The sequence below is a fragment of the Bombyx mori genome, chromosome 16 (genome assembly GCF_030269925.1).
Source record: "Bombyx mori chromosome 16, ASM3026992v2".
NCBI classification, from domain to species: Eukaryota; Metazoa; Arthropoda; class Insecta; order Lepidoptera; family Bombycidae; genus Bombyx; species Bombyx mori.
This window is the reverse complement of record NC_085122.1, coordinates 9,943,423-9,960,581: the sequence shown is the minus strand read 5'-3', so window position 1 is coordinate 9,960,581 and position 17,159 is coordinate 9,943,423. Positions and strand designations below refer to the sequence as shown.

Genomic DNA, 17,159 nt, shown 5'->3' with positions numbered 1-17,159 from the left:
TAAAATTTACATTGGCGGACTTAATGCCTAAGGCATTCTCTACCATACCAAACCAATATTAAACCAATATTTAGTGTCTCGCTAAGAAGGTTCTCGACCTAAATAGATTCTAATAAGTTCTAGAATTGTTATTCTATGTTTTAGTGGGTGTAATTGAATACCAAACAGACGTTATGTTCGCACAAACGAACCCACCACCGTTAGATATTAAAATATCGACGCTTGAAAGGCAAACGTGACTAAGCAACAATAACTGCTTTTTACATAAATGATAGGCAATAACCATATTCGACGCGCAAAAAAAAAATTTTTCTAGGTCTATTAAAATCATTTCAACCCTACAGCTAGATTCGTTAAAATAGGTTTTTTTTCAGGTATTTCTCATGTATATTTCAAATTAATTTCAACTTTAAATTAGTCTACTGTAAAGTTCACGCGTTATCGCTTAGTCACGTTTGCCTTTCAAGCGTCTCGATATGTAACAGTATTTCAAAACTTGCAATAGTCTGCCCATTTTATCATCAAATTCTGGCCGAATTCATCGAGTTCAGAGATCGAGGCTTTTTTAAATTGGAATATGCTCTAAGGGTGTTTGGCCAAGTTTAAAAAAGTGTATCTACTAAACATTCTTGCCGTGAATTGAATATGTACACTACGAAATTGCCAGTAAATAAGTTTACCTCAAACAAATATTAATTGTTTATTCTCAAATACGTCTCGTCCACTTTTCAATATTAAATAAGTACTTGATATTTTTTATGCTTTTTACAAAATTCATTTCCCTGTTTTACGAACAGCCTGTATATCTATGTGGAAGGAACTAGTAATATTATAAGACAATCCCATTGACGTTACATCCGATCAATGGACCCGTGTTTATTGACACGACACTACGTTACAAGGTATGTCTACACTTTTTTTTTACATTATCAGCTAAGTTAATGCAAAACCTATTTCTACTTTATTTCTTCCCTTAGCAACCTGTCAATTATTTGTGCAACTATAAGACCTGGTCTACACCTAAATAAAAAAAAAACATTTTTTTTTTAATTAAAAATAATTAAGAAAATCGTGGCTCTTTGTCATTTCAAGTCCATTTTAAATGGATACTGAATATAAATTTTATAAACCGGGACACCGTTTGTACGACTAATTTAAAGAAAGAAGGAAAAATCACTTGGTAGAACATAAATCGAAACAACCAAATTTTTGCGACGGATCGCATAGCTGCATAGGTACCTGCCAAGACATTACAATTCACAAATATCCTACATAACCGTTCATTAGACGTTTGATGCGTAATGTAATTAGCTTAAACCAAAAAAATAATGAATCACACCAAATTTCACCATCATAATTACATTTCCAACCAATATAATTGCTAAAGTATGCGACAATCACTCATTATCGAATGAAATAACGACGTCATGTTCGCCAACATTCTTCATTAAGTTCAGTTAATGATTCCAATATAAAAAGGTAGGTATAGAATTCGCTTGAACTGTTTTAAGTCATTCTAGTTGAAACGATGGCGCGTTCTACATTGTCCTTGATCCTAGCTCTGAGTTTGTTCGCTAACGCGTTCTCCGTGCCATACGACTCGAGGCCACAGAGAGATGTTATTGACAACGAAATTAACAACAAAGAAACACAGGTGAGTTCTTCTTTCCTATACAATCAAATGATCTGAAGTCATATATAATGTCAAGTGGATACCGGAGCTCATAGAAGAATAATGAATAACTGCTTCGCGGCAGAGAGAGGCAGGATTGTGCCCGAGCTAATCTTTTTGTCTTGAACTTCGTAACTTGGAATATGTGTCGGGACATAACTCAATACAAGAAGTAAGTGAAATTCAGAGGTTTTGTCTTCGCTAAACAACTGATTTAACAGCTTCAGAGAGCTATGATTTAAATATGTCATAATCGAGTTTATTGCGCACAAAATCCTCTTAACAATTTCTAGATTGTAATCCGTTCCATTTGAAATGTAACAGAAAAGCACAACAACAGCAGACCAGAGTCTGGACAGTTTTGATGACAACGACAATGATTTCGAAGAAGACTTCGCGGATCCATTGCAGACTTCAGCGTCTTCCGGCGGGAGCAACATATTCAGCTTGCTGAAATTAGCAACGGCCTTTTTGCCTAGTGCGAGTGGCTCCAGTGGATCAGGTGGATCCAGTTCTGCTAACGTAAGTGACTTTTATGATACCGCTACTTTTTTTTTTATTTATCTGATAAATACCTCCATGATCCATCTCAATAATAAATATAATATGACTAGCTGACCCAGCAGACTTCGTAGTGCCTCAATCGAGAAATAAAAGACTTAAATTTTTGTATAAAATAAGCTTAAAACAAACAAAAGGAATCCGTCCGACGGGGGATGCATCAAAGGAAAAACAAAATTGTTATTTTTATTTAATTCTAAGCATTTTCATATTTAACTACCTCTTAAACCTTATCTGGACTTTCACAAATAATTCAAGACCAAAATTAACCAAGACAGTCCAGCCGTTCTCGAGCTTTAGCGAGACTAACGAACAGCAATTCATTTTTATATATATAGATATATTAGTCATAAATATAATAACATACTTTGAGTATACCACGACACTGAGTATTCACTGGAAATTTATTACAATAATTACAATGCAGTCACAATTTGTGCACAGATAAAAAAACAATTTGAGAATAGATGAAGTGATGCGACCATCTATCTAAGTATGAGTCTTGTCTGGTTGAGGTATAACTTCCTAACATAATACAGCTTTGTGTTCTATTAAAGGATCTAGATTTAGGATCAAATTTTAATCGATTTTTAGGCGTGTGTTTTGGTTTTTGTCGGCTTTGCACTATATTTTGCAAGTGCACCACTATCGTAACGGGTAACTTTGTTCTGACATTTAATATTGTAGTTATATTCACGGATATTCGCTTTGAGTACCACGGTCACCGAGTGCCAGCATTATTATTTACATTGCACTGTTTTTTTCTTTGCACTGACATAACGAATAAACCTTGAAGGTAAGTAAATTTGCACCATCTCTTTTATCGTTCACTGCTTTTAATCTATAAAGCTTTGCCAACAACATTTCGTCTTCTCGCATTAAAACTGTATAATCTCAAAACTTTACAGGAGAGTGGTTTTAAAGGTTTAACATGTGATATTTTTAATATTAAACATTTTTTTTTTATTTTTTACCAGTTACATTATGACGTGTCTTGTAAAATCAGATAAAATTATGTATTAATTGTGTTAATAGTAGTCAAAACATGGGTAAACAAAAAAAAAAAAACTAAAACTAAATTACGCTCTTTTGACATTATTTATGAGAAAAATACTGGTAATACCAAATGATTCCGCATATTAACTCAATTTCGAATATTTTTGGAAATTGTACACTTTTAATGCAAAAAGACGATATAGTGTGGAAATTTAAAAATTACTTGTAATACAATAGATGTACACTTAAATAACTATAATACTTACAACATTATGTTTTATAGGTAATTATTGGGAACTTGATAAGAGATATGCTAATAGGCTTGCGTCCGACATTTCAATTCCCATTAAGACGAAAAGACATAAAGGATAACATCATTGAAATAGACGATATAAAAACACCCAAATCTATCCAATCACTACGGAGACAAGAGACTCAAGAAGAATCTCAAGAATCTGAAAGTAGTTCTCAAACAGATGAATCTTCTGAATCGGATACTTCAGAATCGGCCGCAGATTCTAGATCGATGCCAGGATCCAATGAAGATAACGCTGCAGAAGAAAGCGTTGAAGATAGTGGAACCAGTGACAATGATGTACAGGATTCGGCTTCGGTGAGCAATGAAAACGATTCGGATTACGATTCAGATGAACCTCCCGGTGGGGATGGAATGGGGGGTGGAATCCTAGGCTTACTCGCCGGGTTGAGTGGTGGAGTAAGTATCAAGCAACTTTACGTGATATCTAAATACCGAAAATAACAATCTTTTTTAAGTAATGCAAGCAACAAATGACGATTATTTGAATTTAATACTATTTAATAATTTTATCTAGTTTCAGTTAAAAACGTGATCAGCTAGTCTTATAATGATTTTTGTTTGCAGGACGGTGATTCTGATTTAGGTACATTATTAGCAACAGTAAGCGGTATAGTTGCAAATCTTAGCGTAAGTATTGTGAAGCGTAATTACTTCCTTCGGGTTTTACGAATCATTGAAATGGTTAAAACTACTTTTACTGTGCAATCTCTCGTTTATGGTAGGACGTCTTGTGAGTCCGAACGGGTAGGTACCACCACTCTGCCTATTTCTGCCGTGAATCCTTTGTACTGTAAAAACGGAGACCTAAAAACTGGTGTCTCAGGGTGTGTGGCAGCATTTACGTTGTAGATATCTGTGGGCTCCGATAACAATTCAACACCAAATAAGCCGTGAGCCCGTCCACCCGTCTAAGCAATAAAAAATATATAAATATATTATTTTCGAAGTTTTAAGTACTTAGTAGCTTTATAAAACGCCAGATTGAACCGTCAAAGTAGTATTAATAAGGTTCTATTAGGTTGGCTATTGATATTCAGAAGTTATTTTTTTTTGTTTTGATCACAGCAACACATTTTCAGGGCGATGGAATCGACCTAAATAGTCTAATCGCATCCGGAATCGGATTATTTGCTGGTCTATTAGTAAGTTAATATAATTTTATTAATAATCTGTTTCACTGAGTAAGCCTAGTGCGTACGGCATTAAAATTTAAGATGGCGTACTTATTCTAATTTCGATATTGATAGTTATTGTGTGATTCATGTCGTTAAAATAATTGATATTGATTATGACATAATATAACATAATATGACATGATATAATATAACATGTTAATGATTAATATTGATAATTAAAATGCGTATCACGTTTCAATTAACGCTCCTCTTAAGTTTCATATATATATTTTTGGGAACTAACCAATAATTTTAATATTCTTTTTCAAAGTCCGAAGGAGAAGAAAATCCTGGATCTATAGTAGCAAGTTATTTGCTGACTTCGTTAGACACTATTACAGGAGGCGGTGCGGTAGGTCAAAACTTGACTGTCAATATTTGTAATCATTTTCTAGCGAAAAGTCTATCTGTACCATGAATTCTTATTTCAGCAAAACAATGGAGCTTTTTTCGGAAAGTTTATTTCGAAACTGGTCAAAGGGACCAGTGCTGTAAGTATTTAGTAGTTTTTATTTCGCCTCTTCTTCTTAAATAAAATTAACTATAATCTTCTTATGTCGATTTTCAACATTTTTGTTCTCAAGTAAATTTAAGCAATATTTAAATTCAAAGTATTTTTTTTTAATTCAATTAAAAGTATTTAGATGACATGCATGCATTACACATTACATTACACATTTGTTCAACGTTTCGGAGTAAGAAAATTTTATAAAACACTAGCTGACCCGGCAGACTTCGTAGTGCCTCAATCGATAAATAAAAGACCTAAACTTTTGTATCTAATAAACTTAAAACAAACAAAAGGAATCCGTCCTACACACATCAAAGGGGCACATCAAAGGAAAAACAAAATTGTTATTTTTATTTAACTCCGAGCATTTTCATGTTTATCTACTTTTTAAAACTTCTCTAGACTTCCACAAATAATTCAAGACCAAGATTATACAAATCGGTTCCGGCTGTTCTCGAGTTTTAGCGAGACTAACGAACAGCAATTCATTTTTATATATATATAGAAGATAGAAGATTAGTTTTACATACGAAACATTTAAACAAAATTAAGTTTTTTCTAGGCTGGCGACCCAGATGCCAGCTCCGAGGAAGGCGACAAACCTTTAATGGCGGATTCGGCTGGCTTCCTCCTTAGTTTGATCACATCGCTTCTCGGAGATATGTCCAAGGGCAGCTCGGATGGTAGCAGTTCTTGAAAATGCCACGCAAGAATCACATAGCCATATTGAATCTGAATATTTGGAGATTTTCCAAATATCTCATTTTTTTGTTACAGAGAGCTTTCTAGAGTTTTTTTTTAACAATAAACAAACCGAACTAATCTAGTACTTTATTTATTTTATTATATTTCAGCAAAAGCGTAAGTAAACATTTTTATTAACAACATATTATATGCACAAAGAAATCGATAAGCATTTAAAACACGAATAAATAAAGAACCTTTTTTAGTTAACTACATGTGCATATTTTCAGCGCAGGAGCCCACAAAATGTTCAATTATTATTTGTCCATTTATTTGAGGTAGCCGTGAAGAAAAATTATGCAATAAGGCGTAATTTAAAGATTTAAAATTAAATTAAATACTAGATCGCACCCTATAAGAGTTAGTGTCTCACACTGGGCCTTTTCAGTTCACTGTACAATAATGTTGTTGTTTTATTTCATTTCATTTACAGTTTCCTACATACGCAAATACATCTCTACCTACATATTAAATAAATAATGAATATTTACTAACAATCACGCCACGTTAACTGGTCCCGTGATAAGTTCGTAAAGAACTTGTGTTACAGGTACCAGATAACGGAAATAAATGTAAGATTTTTATTATACACATACATATATTTAATATACATCCATAACCCTGGAAAAACATTTATATTTATCGTACAAATATCTTCCCTTGGCGGGATTCGAACCCGCGACCCCCTTGTGTAGTGACCATGTCACTTACCACTACACCAGACGGCCGTTAAATACGTTAATTACTACATATTACTGCCGAGAAAGGTATGTTCGTTTAAGCATATCCGATTCCCTTAAAGCTTATTTGTTTTCGTCGTAACTGTGTGCAGTTATCACTGCCATCTACAATACTACGAGAAGTTTTGCGCGAACCCTTCCCATAGATGTAATATTTGCATTGATCATAGCGTTGAAAGCCCTCAGTTTGTTTTAAATTGTTCTATATCTACGAACGATCAGTGGTGCGTGGAGCAGCGAACTAATTGTAAGCCTTATATAACCCGAACCTCTTCATTCTGTTGTTTCGTGTGATCGCGCCGCTAAGACTTAAGTAGCAAGAAATTCCAGAAATGACATGAAACTTAATTTAAAATTTTCATTTGCAGACCAGAGCTGAAACAAGTGTTTCACCACTGTGGACCCTCAAGCTGGACATTCTGAAGGCGGTCTTGCATTTCGGGACCAGCATTTTGGGACTCTCTTCATCTACATCTAGTGAAGCTTCTGCGTCATAGTTACGCTTACTAATAAATTAATTCTTGCAGTATTGTCATTTTGTTAGAGGTATAAACTTTAGCGAACCTATTTCTTGATAACGAGAAATTAAAAATGAAGAATCTTAAATGTGAAATAATCAATGCTGTATGCTTTAAATCATTAAATAATATTTGATAATTCTAACAGTTTTTTCATGTTCAACTAAAGACTAATGTAAGACTAATCACTAACTAAACTAAACACGAAATATTTGGCTAATAATTTTGTTCCAGTAAATGACCACTGATCTCAGCGTTCCGTTAGCCTCAAATGACGTCATAGATTATGTAATTGCTTGTGAGTATTTTACAGTGTGCACAATAATTTCGAAGTATAAGAGCTGGAACGCATTCTTTTTTTTAAATGCGTACCAAAAACTCACAAACAAGCTCCCTTAAATTGCACAGTTAATAATCTCTTAATTCGATAATAATTTAGATCTTTCAAAAGATTACTACGACTATTAAAATTATCTATAACAAAAATCAATTGGGATTCGAATTAAGTTTGAGACCTTTTTAAAAAAACTTACTAGGCTACTAAACGCCTTATGAAATACGTTTAAAAAATTCATTAAAATCCATTTCTTGTACATTCATCAGTTTATTTTTATTCATTAATATTATCGATAAATGATTCATACAATTGGTTCCTCTTGAAAACGGCATCGCTACGGAACCAAGAGTAGTGCGCTTAGTGCGAGTTTATTAACGTTCTCGATAGCGTAAAAGTTAACTCAAATTTGTATAGAGTTGGAACGTTTGCCTACGTTTGCCGCTAGCCACTAAATTGCACTAAGCGCACAGATTCTCATTATCGTTGAGATTAAAGTCGTTTCTCCGACACCGGTGTTATCGTTAATTCCTTGATCTGGAAAAAAGTGCTACATTTTATTTTTTTATTCATTATTTTTTTTTAGTATGTGAGATTAAGCAGCAATACGGCTAGCACTATTGATGGAAATAACGGTCACCACTTACCACCTGGTGCTTGTGCCTATAATGGCAATGACACAATTTTTTTTTTACGTTACAGCCTGCATGAAAATAAATATTACAGAAATTTCGAAAGAATTCTCAGGGAGTCTGGAGGAAGCTAAGAATAATTTTATATAATAACCATCCATTAAAAATACTCATAGAATTGAATGATAGATAAAAAAAACATAGTCCAAATTTAGAGCCTCTTGGAATCTGTTAAATAACTACTATCCTTTGTATTGAATGAGGTTTTTAGCGACAAAGCCGCCCCTTCTAAAGCGATGTCCTGCCACCAACGTAATTACGTAAATCATAAGTTTTGTGGGTTTATTTTTACTACACAATAATTCGAATCCAACCGGCAATCGAACAGCGGATTATTTATTAGACTAACAAGGCGATCAAAGGTTGTGACCTTATGACTCACATTAACATGAGGGGGCGTGGACAATACATAGAGAACAGCTTCGGCAACGTCCTGAGGCGATAGTGCTGCAAAAGAAAGCTCTCCATCCACGCGAGGAGCCATATCTGTATCCACCAGGCCCGGCGACAAACTCTGTAATTAGTTATAATGAAACACTTTGAACGGTTAATATTTTGAGACGAAATTCGTATTATATTTATAATATACTAGCGACCCGCCCTCGCTTCGCTTCGGAAACATTAAAACACACATGAAACCAAAAAAATATTTTTTTTTTTTTTTTAAAAGTAGCCTATGTTCATTAGGGACAATGTCGGCTTCTAATGGAAAAAGAATTTTTCAACGGTCCAGTAGTTTCGGAGCCTATTCGAAACAAACAAATAAACAAATCTTTCCTCTTTATAATATTAGTATAGAAAATATCCCCGCGATTCCATTAAGACTGCGTGCGATGTTCTTCCACTTTCAAAGTTTTTCAATTTTTACAAACAACCCCTTTGAAGTTAGTCGTGATTTGAAAGTTAGGATATATTTATATTTCAAGCATTTCAATAACCAACATTGCATTTCACTTCAATAAAGTACTTATTGTGTAATAAAACTATTGTGATGAAATTCATTTCCTTTAAACATCCCATGTCTTAATAGGAAGTCTTAGACATACATACATATATGTCTGTCTCTTTCCTACATTAAATCAAATTTAAGTTATATACTCCCCATGATCGAGAAGCCTAGGCTTTCTTAAACTGACACAACGGAGATTCGGACGAGGCGTATAAGACCCCGTTTCGCGTTATTTAGGCGTTAGGCTCTGGTATAGTAAGCCGCCACCCAACTCTGTTGAAGCTAAAGGATCCAACAGAATAGATTAAATAATATATCAATATTTTTTTTTTTTTAAATATATCAATTACCGTTATTTTGATTTTACTATTGAAGTACGCTAGCTCATTGGCTAAGGTCTCTGTGAAAGCGGTGATAGCGTGCTTTGTTCCCGGATATACGTTGAACATGTCTGCAAACGGAACATAGTGACCAGCGATACTGGAACAAAATAAAGTTGAGGGAAACAATCAACAATGACATAGAAGTATCCGGGATTGATGACCTATAGAGTATAAATTCGGATTGACACTGGAATACATTGAGATTTGGAACCGGTGGAAGATTAAGTACCTATATTATTATCTGTGGCTAGACGCAACAGTATCAAAGTTGTGGACTTTTTGGCGGGAACGCGAGGAGTGAAGTTATGTGATTTGTTTTATTTTGTCTATTTAGTGTTTCTTCAGGTTTAAATGTGTAATAACGGTGGTTTATTAATTGTTTAATATCTGTAAAAGTGCACAAATGTGGGAAAATGAAACAAATCCCCTGGACGTAACTTCACGGGATCCTCCAAAAAGTCCACTGAAAAAATCTCAGTGAATGACCACCATTTTACTGAGATTATATTTCATCCCATTTCATTTAATTTCATCTCAGTTGATTAATATCTCAAATTAATCATCTTCATTTCATTTCACTCCATATTATCATTTTTCATAAAATTAAGAATATAAATTAAAATAAGACTTGACCTAAAGGTCTTCAGGGACCAGGGATTTCAAAGGACCAGATCATAAAATCCCTTAAAAAAAAGAGTATCAAAGTTGTCAAATGTCAAACTGTTATAGCAACGGCTCTAAACCTTTTCCGTCTCGCTACAATAGATTACCTTCAACAAGAAACTCTGCAGTACATTTCGCGAGATAAAATAGACAAAAGAAGCACGAAATAAATACCTGTTGATATTAATAATATGTCCATCAAAGCTAGCCCTCTTCATAGAAGCGACTGCATGTCGCGCACACATCACTGGTCCTTTTAGATTAATATCCACTACTGACATCAACGTTTCTTCAGAAAGAATGTTATCACCTATTTCTGAAATGAGAATTAAATTGTTTTGCATGACCAAGAAAAAAGACAATCTTACGAAGCGATCAGTTTAAAAACAATGCTATTACTTTTTGCCTAACCTATGGTATAAACATAAATTACGGCTTTTTCCCTACAGAATCGTAGTTTATGTTCTTTATACATTCGAAACAACAATTTGATAACTTGATTAGGTAAACTACGGCAATCAGAAAGAAATTATTGAAATCCAAGTTATATCATTGCCGTGAGTAACAGTCAGAATCCGCATACCGACATTTGTACCAGACTCTCAAACAACGTATTACAAAGAGATTGACGAACTAACCGGACCAGAACGAACCTAATATTTGCATTCGAGCTTTAACTAGGTTTTTTTTTTTTTTTTTTATTGCCCTTGTAGGCAGACGAGCATACGGCCCACCTGATGGTGAGTGGTTACCGTTGCCCATGGACTTCAGCAATGCCAGGGGCAGAGCCAAGCCGCTGCCTACCGCTTAATACTCTCCACAAGCCTCGTTTGAAGAAGGACATGTCATAGCGCTCGGGAAACACCGTGGAGGGGAGCTCATTCCATAGCCGGATGGTACGTGGCAAAAAAGATCTCTGGAAACGCACTGTGGATGACCGCAGTGGCTCCAGGTAGTACAGATGAACTCTACTCCGATGGCGGGCGGTGCGATGGTAAAAACGAGATGCCGGTATCATCTCGAACAATTCCTCAGAGCACTCCCCATGGAACATACGGTATAAAATACAGAGAGAACCGAAGTCCCTCCGCAGACCCAGAGGTTCCAAACGATCCGTGAGACTGGGATTATCGACAATCCGAACGGCCCTCCTCTGTATGGAGTCAAATGGAAGAAGCTGGTATTTGGGAGCCCCGGCCCAGAGATGGGAGCAGTACTCCACGCGAGGCCGGACTTGTGCTTTATAAAGCAGAAGCCTTTGTCCAGGCGTGAAGTACCGCTTTGCTCTGTTGAGGACTCCCAGCATTTTGGACGCCAACTTGGCTTTGCCTTCCAAATGACTCCGAAACTGGACATCGCTCGAAATGTCGACCCCAAGTATCCCAATACTCTCGGAAGGTTGCAGGGATACTCCTTGGAATTGCGGCGCCATGACAAAGGGGTCCTTCTTCGCAGTGAACGCGCAAACTTGTGTCTTTAACGGGTTGAATTGAACCAAGTTCAATTCACCCCATTTGGAGACTCGCCCCAGAGAGTTCTCCACTTCAGACACAAGTTTTGATCGTCTCTCTTGCACCACGCTTCGAGAGAGACTCTGATGGCCGATATATCGCGCATCCCCCGTGCTGTCATCCGCATAGCAATGCATGCCATCAATAGACAGCATGTCATTGATATACAGGATGAAAAGCGTGGGGGAGAGCACCGAACCTTGTGGAACGCCAGCGTTAATGGTCATGGTATCAGAACAGTCACCGTCTACAACGACCGTGATGCTCCGCCCATCCAAAAAGCTAGCGATCCACTTGCAGAGACCCTCGGGGATTCCGTAAGATGGTAGCTTCGACAGAAGTGCCCTATGCCAGACCCTGTCGAAGGCCTTCGCGATATCAAGGCTCACAGCAAGAGCCTCGCCCTTGCTCTCCAAGGCTTCAGCCCACCTATGAGTAAGGTATACAAGAAGATCGCCAGCTGAGCGACCGGGAAACCGTACTGTCGGTCACTGATCAGCTGGCGATCTTCAAGATACTTCAGGAGTTGTATATTTATAATTCGCTCCATCACCTTGGAAAGCAAGGAAGTTATCGCGATAGGCCTATAGCTCGATGGGTCCGACCGGTCACCCTTCTTGGGGATAGGGTGGACGTGGGCGTTCTTCCATGAAGACGGAACCCTGTTAGTGCAATAAGAGAGGCGATACAAACGCGTTAGCGCAGGCGTCAGCTCAGGGGCGCACCTTTTCAGAACCACAGCAGGGATGCCGTCCGGCCCACTCGACTTATGGACGTCCAGGAGTCGGAGTTCCCGCCTGACTGCACACTGTGTAAAGCAGATCTTCGGCAGGGAACTGTCACACCGGGGGATGTTCGGTGGTGTGGCACCCCCGTCGTCCACAGTCGAGTTCGAGGCGAAGAGTTTGACCAGAAGGTCAGCCTTCTCTTTCGCACTATGGGCCAGACTGTCATCAGACTTGCGTAGTGGTGGGAGACTAGACCTGCAGAAGTTACCTTCTGCAGCCTTAGCGAGCGACCAGAAAGCACGGCTCCCGGCGGGATAGCTCTTCAGTCGCTCGCCAATTCTGGCAACGTGCTCCGACTTCGCCCTGGCAATAGCCCTCTTATAGGACCTAGAAGCGGCGTTAAATTTCCGCCTTTCCTCTGAGGTATTAGGATCCTGGCGTCTCCTGGCATCATTCCATGCCGCGTATGCGGACCGCTTGAGGCGTGCAGCGTCCCGACTGGCATTGTTATACCAGGGTCCACTGCGACCCCCGACGGGCACCTCGGAAGAAGGAATGAACAGTTCCATCCCCCGAAGCACCACGTTTTTAAGTCGGTCCGCACAGACGTCAGGATCACCAGAGGAAAAGCAGAGCCGCCCCCATGGGTAGGATGCGTAAAATTCACGCAACCCATCCCAATCTGCTGACATATACCGCCAAACTCTTCGATACCCGGTCATCATTCGACGACCAGGACGAGAGATCGGTACCGCAGCACGGATAAGGCAGTGATCAGACGATCCAAGTGGAGCGTCGACCACCACACTGTATCCGGCCGGATCGGTGGTCAGCAGAAGGTCCAACAGAGAGGGCTCGTGCCTCTCAATATCTGGGACACGGGTGGGCTGTGTCACCAGCTGGGAGAAGCCGTAGGCCAGGGCGAAATCGTAGGCAGCCCGACCCGGGAGGTCAGTGGTTCTGGACCCCAACCACTCTTGGTGGTGAGCGTTAAAGTCTCCAAGAACCACCACCTCCGCAGATGGGTACTGCTCAAGCACGCGGTTAGTCCCCTCTTGCACATGCTCTATCAGAGCTGAACCTGCATCACTGCTGTGGGACCTGTACAGGCACGCGTAGACTCGGGTACAACCCCCGTGATCTACGCGCAGCCACAAGATGGACAGGTCCCGTTGTTCGAGGCCTCGTAGACGGCGACAACAGACATCAGCCCGGACGAATACACACACCCCGGCTTTACGCAGGAAGTTGTGCTCCAATACGTAGCCGGGGTATTCAAGGTACGAAGTGTCATCCGGAGCAGATATCTGTGTCTCCGTCAGAAAAAGGAGGGCAGGCTGCGCCGTCTCAAGATGGTGGTGTACGGCGTCTCAAGGTGCGAGATTTTGTGGCCTAATAGTGCCTATTCGATTTTCGCGGCACAAAATTTTCCCCGATAACATGATAACGATGACATGATCGAATATACGAAAACACTCAGTAATGTTACTGACCAGTGATATGTCCCTTTGGAAATATCCCAGCGTTGTTGACCAGAGCGTGAATGTTACCAAACTGTTCATCGATCCATTTGAATGTCGCTGCCACATCATCGGAATTCGATACGTCGCATCGCCTCGAGTGTATCGAACCGTTGCCTCTCACTTGAGACTGTAATTGCTGCAATTAATCAATAATTAAGTCCTTGATAAGATAAGAATCAGAATGCTGTTTTATATTTCATTCTTTTTAAAAATTATTTGAAGTGGCAGTGTGCACATTGCACTGCTCCTAATATAGAAGCATATGATCAGAAATACGGGTTTCTAAAAACGTGCCAGTCGCCATTTAACAGATTCCAGATCGGGCACATACAACAATGCATACAAAATTTCGGAAGTTAAACTATCTACTTCAGGTGAAGCGTCCACAGCTGACAATACTGACAGCATGTTAACAACATATTATGACATGTACGACTTCAAAAACCTTGCTTTACCTAATCAGTCCATGACAATATTGCCTTAATATTAAAATAAATCTATTTTTACTGGTGGTAGGACATCTTGTGAGTCCGCACGGGTAGGTACCACCGCCTTGCCAATTTCTGCCGTGAAGCAGTAATGCGTTTCGGTTTGAAGGATGGGGCAGCCGTTGTAACTATACTGAGACCTTAGAATTTATATCTTAAGGTGGGCGGCGGTATGTACGTTGTAGATGTCTATGGGCTCCAGTAACCACTTTACACCAGGTGGGCTGTGAGCTCGTACACCCATCTAAGCAATAAAAAAATAAATAAAAAAATTAACATAATCATTTTCCCGTAGAATCTTGGCTTTGCCTTGACGTCTTTTATTATAAATGCACAATGAATCTGTTGAAATGTCAAGAGTGTGGCGTGACTCACGTCAACTAGCTGTGGTCTCCTCGCTAGGCCGACGACCCTCATTCCCGCGTCCGCCAACACCACGCAGATGGCGGCGCCAATGCCGGCACTAGCTCCACTGATCACAGCAGTCTTGCCTTGCCAACGTTGCATGCTCCTGACAATAACAAATATCACACTCGTAATGTTCTCTCAAATATTTCATTTGCATATAATATGCGTATTATATATCATATTACATATTTTTAATACGCTTTTATTAGCTTCACACGTCTGTATGTTACTATGTTAGTATGTAACGGAATCTTTGAACATGATTTTGACCCCCTTTTTTTTTAAATTCTTTATTAGAGCCATACCAGCCAACTGTTTGGGTTAAGTCGGCTACCCCCTTCAAAACGTCGGATTAACTCGAAATTTGTTATACTTATTAAGGACCGATGACAACTAAATATTTAAAAAAAAATAAAAAAATTGAAATCCAACTAAAAAATGAAAAATAAATAATAGTTTAAAAAAATAACAAAATACCCCTTTATAGAAAATTCAACTAAAAAAAAAAAAATTTTTAATAAAATTGAATTTTTGAAAAAAGTTTGATGAAAGCGGAGGGTGCATGGTATCAGTAGTTATAAATATTTTATGAACAGATATGAGTAGAAGGGTTATTTTGATAATATGCTGAAAAGCACCCCACGCTTTTTTTACAATAAAATCATTTTTTCTTACACTATTTTTAATTCAAATTTATTTTCTATTTTTTAGTTGGGTTTTCTATAAAGCGTATTTTGTTAGTTTTTTTTAAAACTATTATTTATTTTTAAATCAAGCTTGATACCACCATCCCTATTTCTAGCGCAAATAAATTTCGTGAACCATTTCGAAAGTGTAGGACGGACGCGTTAAGGCTTAAATCTTGTGTCTTAAGCCATCATTCACGTTGTATCAATGGGCTCCGATGAACACAGAGCCGAATAATCAGTAAGCTAGCATAAAGATTACATTGCATTAAGAACAACAAAAACATACAAACTCTTTTCCTAAACACATATGCGGTAATAACGACAAATAGAAGATCTTCCGAGCGGGTACAATTGCTCGATAGATCGACGGTACAATTCTTGTTGTTTGGCACTAGTTACCTATGTCCAAAGTTATTTTAAAAATGTCGTTAACAAGATTCACGTCTGACAAACATCTTGGGTTCTATGACAGCCACCCGCTACACATATACCTACCTAACCGTTATAATGCACAGAGCGCAAATACCTACTCTATGACCCATCTTGCACTGTTCCGAATGCAGGTGAATCAGTTGATTATTCGTAGCGCCATACTTACTTTATGTCACAATAAATTGAATTAGGGGTGTAAAAACGGCATTTCAATTACTCATTCATTTAATAGCGCGTTTTGTAGTGTCTTTTTATTAATCCCGACGTTTTGAATACTCTAGATTTCGTGGTCACGGACGACTAATTGTGTATTTGTGCTAATATATGTACTGGTCAAGAAATATCACACAGATACAAGAAGTAATTTAACCGTAGTAGTCATAGTTATATCTAGGACTCTCGAAGAAAACAGAAAAAAACATTATGTCCATTATAATTTTGTAATTAAAGCCATTAATCATTTCCATTTATTAATTCTTTCTATTCTATTGTTATAGTTATCATACCTACCTACATAATTATTTAAGGTAAGACGTTTGATTTCAACGTACCTTTATTGTATTCCGAAAGTAATTTGAGTACTGTTCTTCTTACGAGCATTAAGCACGAGATCTATCTCTGCACAACTCGGGATATCTACTGTTGATACAACTAAGCATCAACAGTACTGTAGAAATTGCGACCTTGCAATGTGCAATGGAAATGCTACGTTCGAATAAACACTTACAAAAGCATTACCACAAACACGTTTTATTTCTCAGTACGTCTCGATTTGAATGTTGCTTTATTGAATCATTTGGTATTTAATTTATACAATTGCACGAATTCGTACTTTGTCATTTTCTTTCCAAACTAATAAAACTAAACGTTAAGTTGTCCCATAATGATTGTTGATAGCGAAACAGTCGTGTAAGAAATATACAATATTATACTAACTAACCCCTTACGGTTTTTAACATGCTAAGGTGTTCTTGAGATGTTTTACTTAAATAAGTAACTGAATTGATCACGTATTTGCAGTTTCGTTATACACTACGATACGTTCACGTATCCTGGGAGAGGGTCGCCATGAAGGGAGTTTCTTGTTCGAATGAAAACAACTGTCTTGTCCGAGTGTTGGTTT

General features: G+C 38.0%; 3 protein-coding genes across 4 annotated transcripts; 2 read left to right on the top strand and 1 right to left on the bottom strand.

The window, feature by feature from the left end:
• The first annotated feature begins 503 nt into the window (after window positions 1-503).
• On the top strand, window positions 504-7,378 carry LOC101740784 (uncharacterized). Of its 2 annotated transcripts, XM_062673095.1 has the most exons (4): window positions 504-902; window positions 1,521-1,654; window positions 1,997-2,194; window positions 7,087-7,378. In XM_062673095.1, the coding sequence occupies exons 2-4, from the start codon at window positions 1,529-1,531 to the stop codon at window positions 7,213-7,215; spliced, it is 453 nt and encodes a 150-aa protein (XP_062529079.1). In that variant the 5' UTR covers window positions 504-902; window positions 1,521-1,528; the 3' UTR covers window positions 7,216-7,378. The 2 variants fall into 2 exon arrangements, with proteins under 2 accessions (XP_062529079.1, XP_004927555.1); XM_004927498.5 differs by having other exon boundaries at window positions 504-1,654.
• Window positions 3,198-7,378, top strand: LOC110384733 (dentin sialophosphoprotein). Its single transcript, XM_021348895.3, has 6 exons — window positions 3,198-3,944; window positions 4,113-4,175; window positions 4,628-4,690; window positions 4,995-5,075; window positions 5,155-5,214; window positions 5,797-7,378. The coding sequence occupies exons 1-6, from the start codon at window positions 3,540-3,542 to the stop codon at window positions 5,929-5,931; spliced, it is 807 nt and encodes a 268-aa protein (XP_021204570.1). The 5' UTR covers window positions 3,198-3,539; the 3' UTR covers window positions 5,932-7,378.
• A 442-nt stretch (window positions 7,379-7,820) lies between these two features.
• LOC101741066 (farnesol dehydrogenase) lies at window positions 7,821-16,814 on the bottom strand. The gene is made up of 7 exons (XM_038016475.2): window positions 16,588-16,814; window positions 14,883-15,018; window positions 13,990-14,155; window positions 10,432-10,573; window positions 9,562-9,691; window positions 8,645-8,776; window positions 7,821-8,107 (listed from the first exon to the last, which is right to left on the bottom strand). The coding sequence occupies exons 2-7, from the start codon at window positions 15,012-15,014 to the stop codon at window positions 8,063-8,065; spliced, it is 747 nt and encodes a 248-aa protein (XP_037872403.1). The 5' UTR covers window positions 15,015-15,018; window positions 16,588-16,814; the 3' UTR covers window positions 7,821-8,062.
• Window positions 16,815-17,159: the final 345 nt, after the last annotated feature.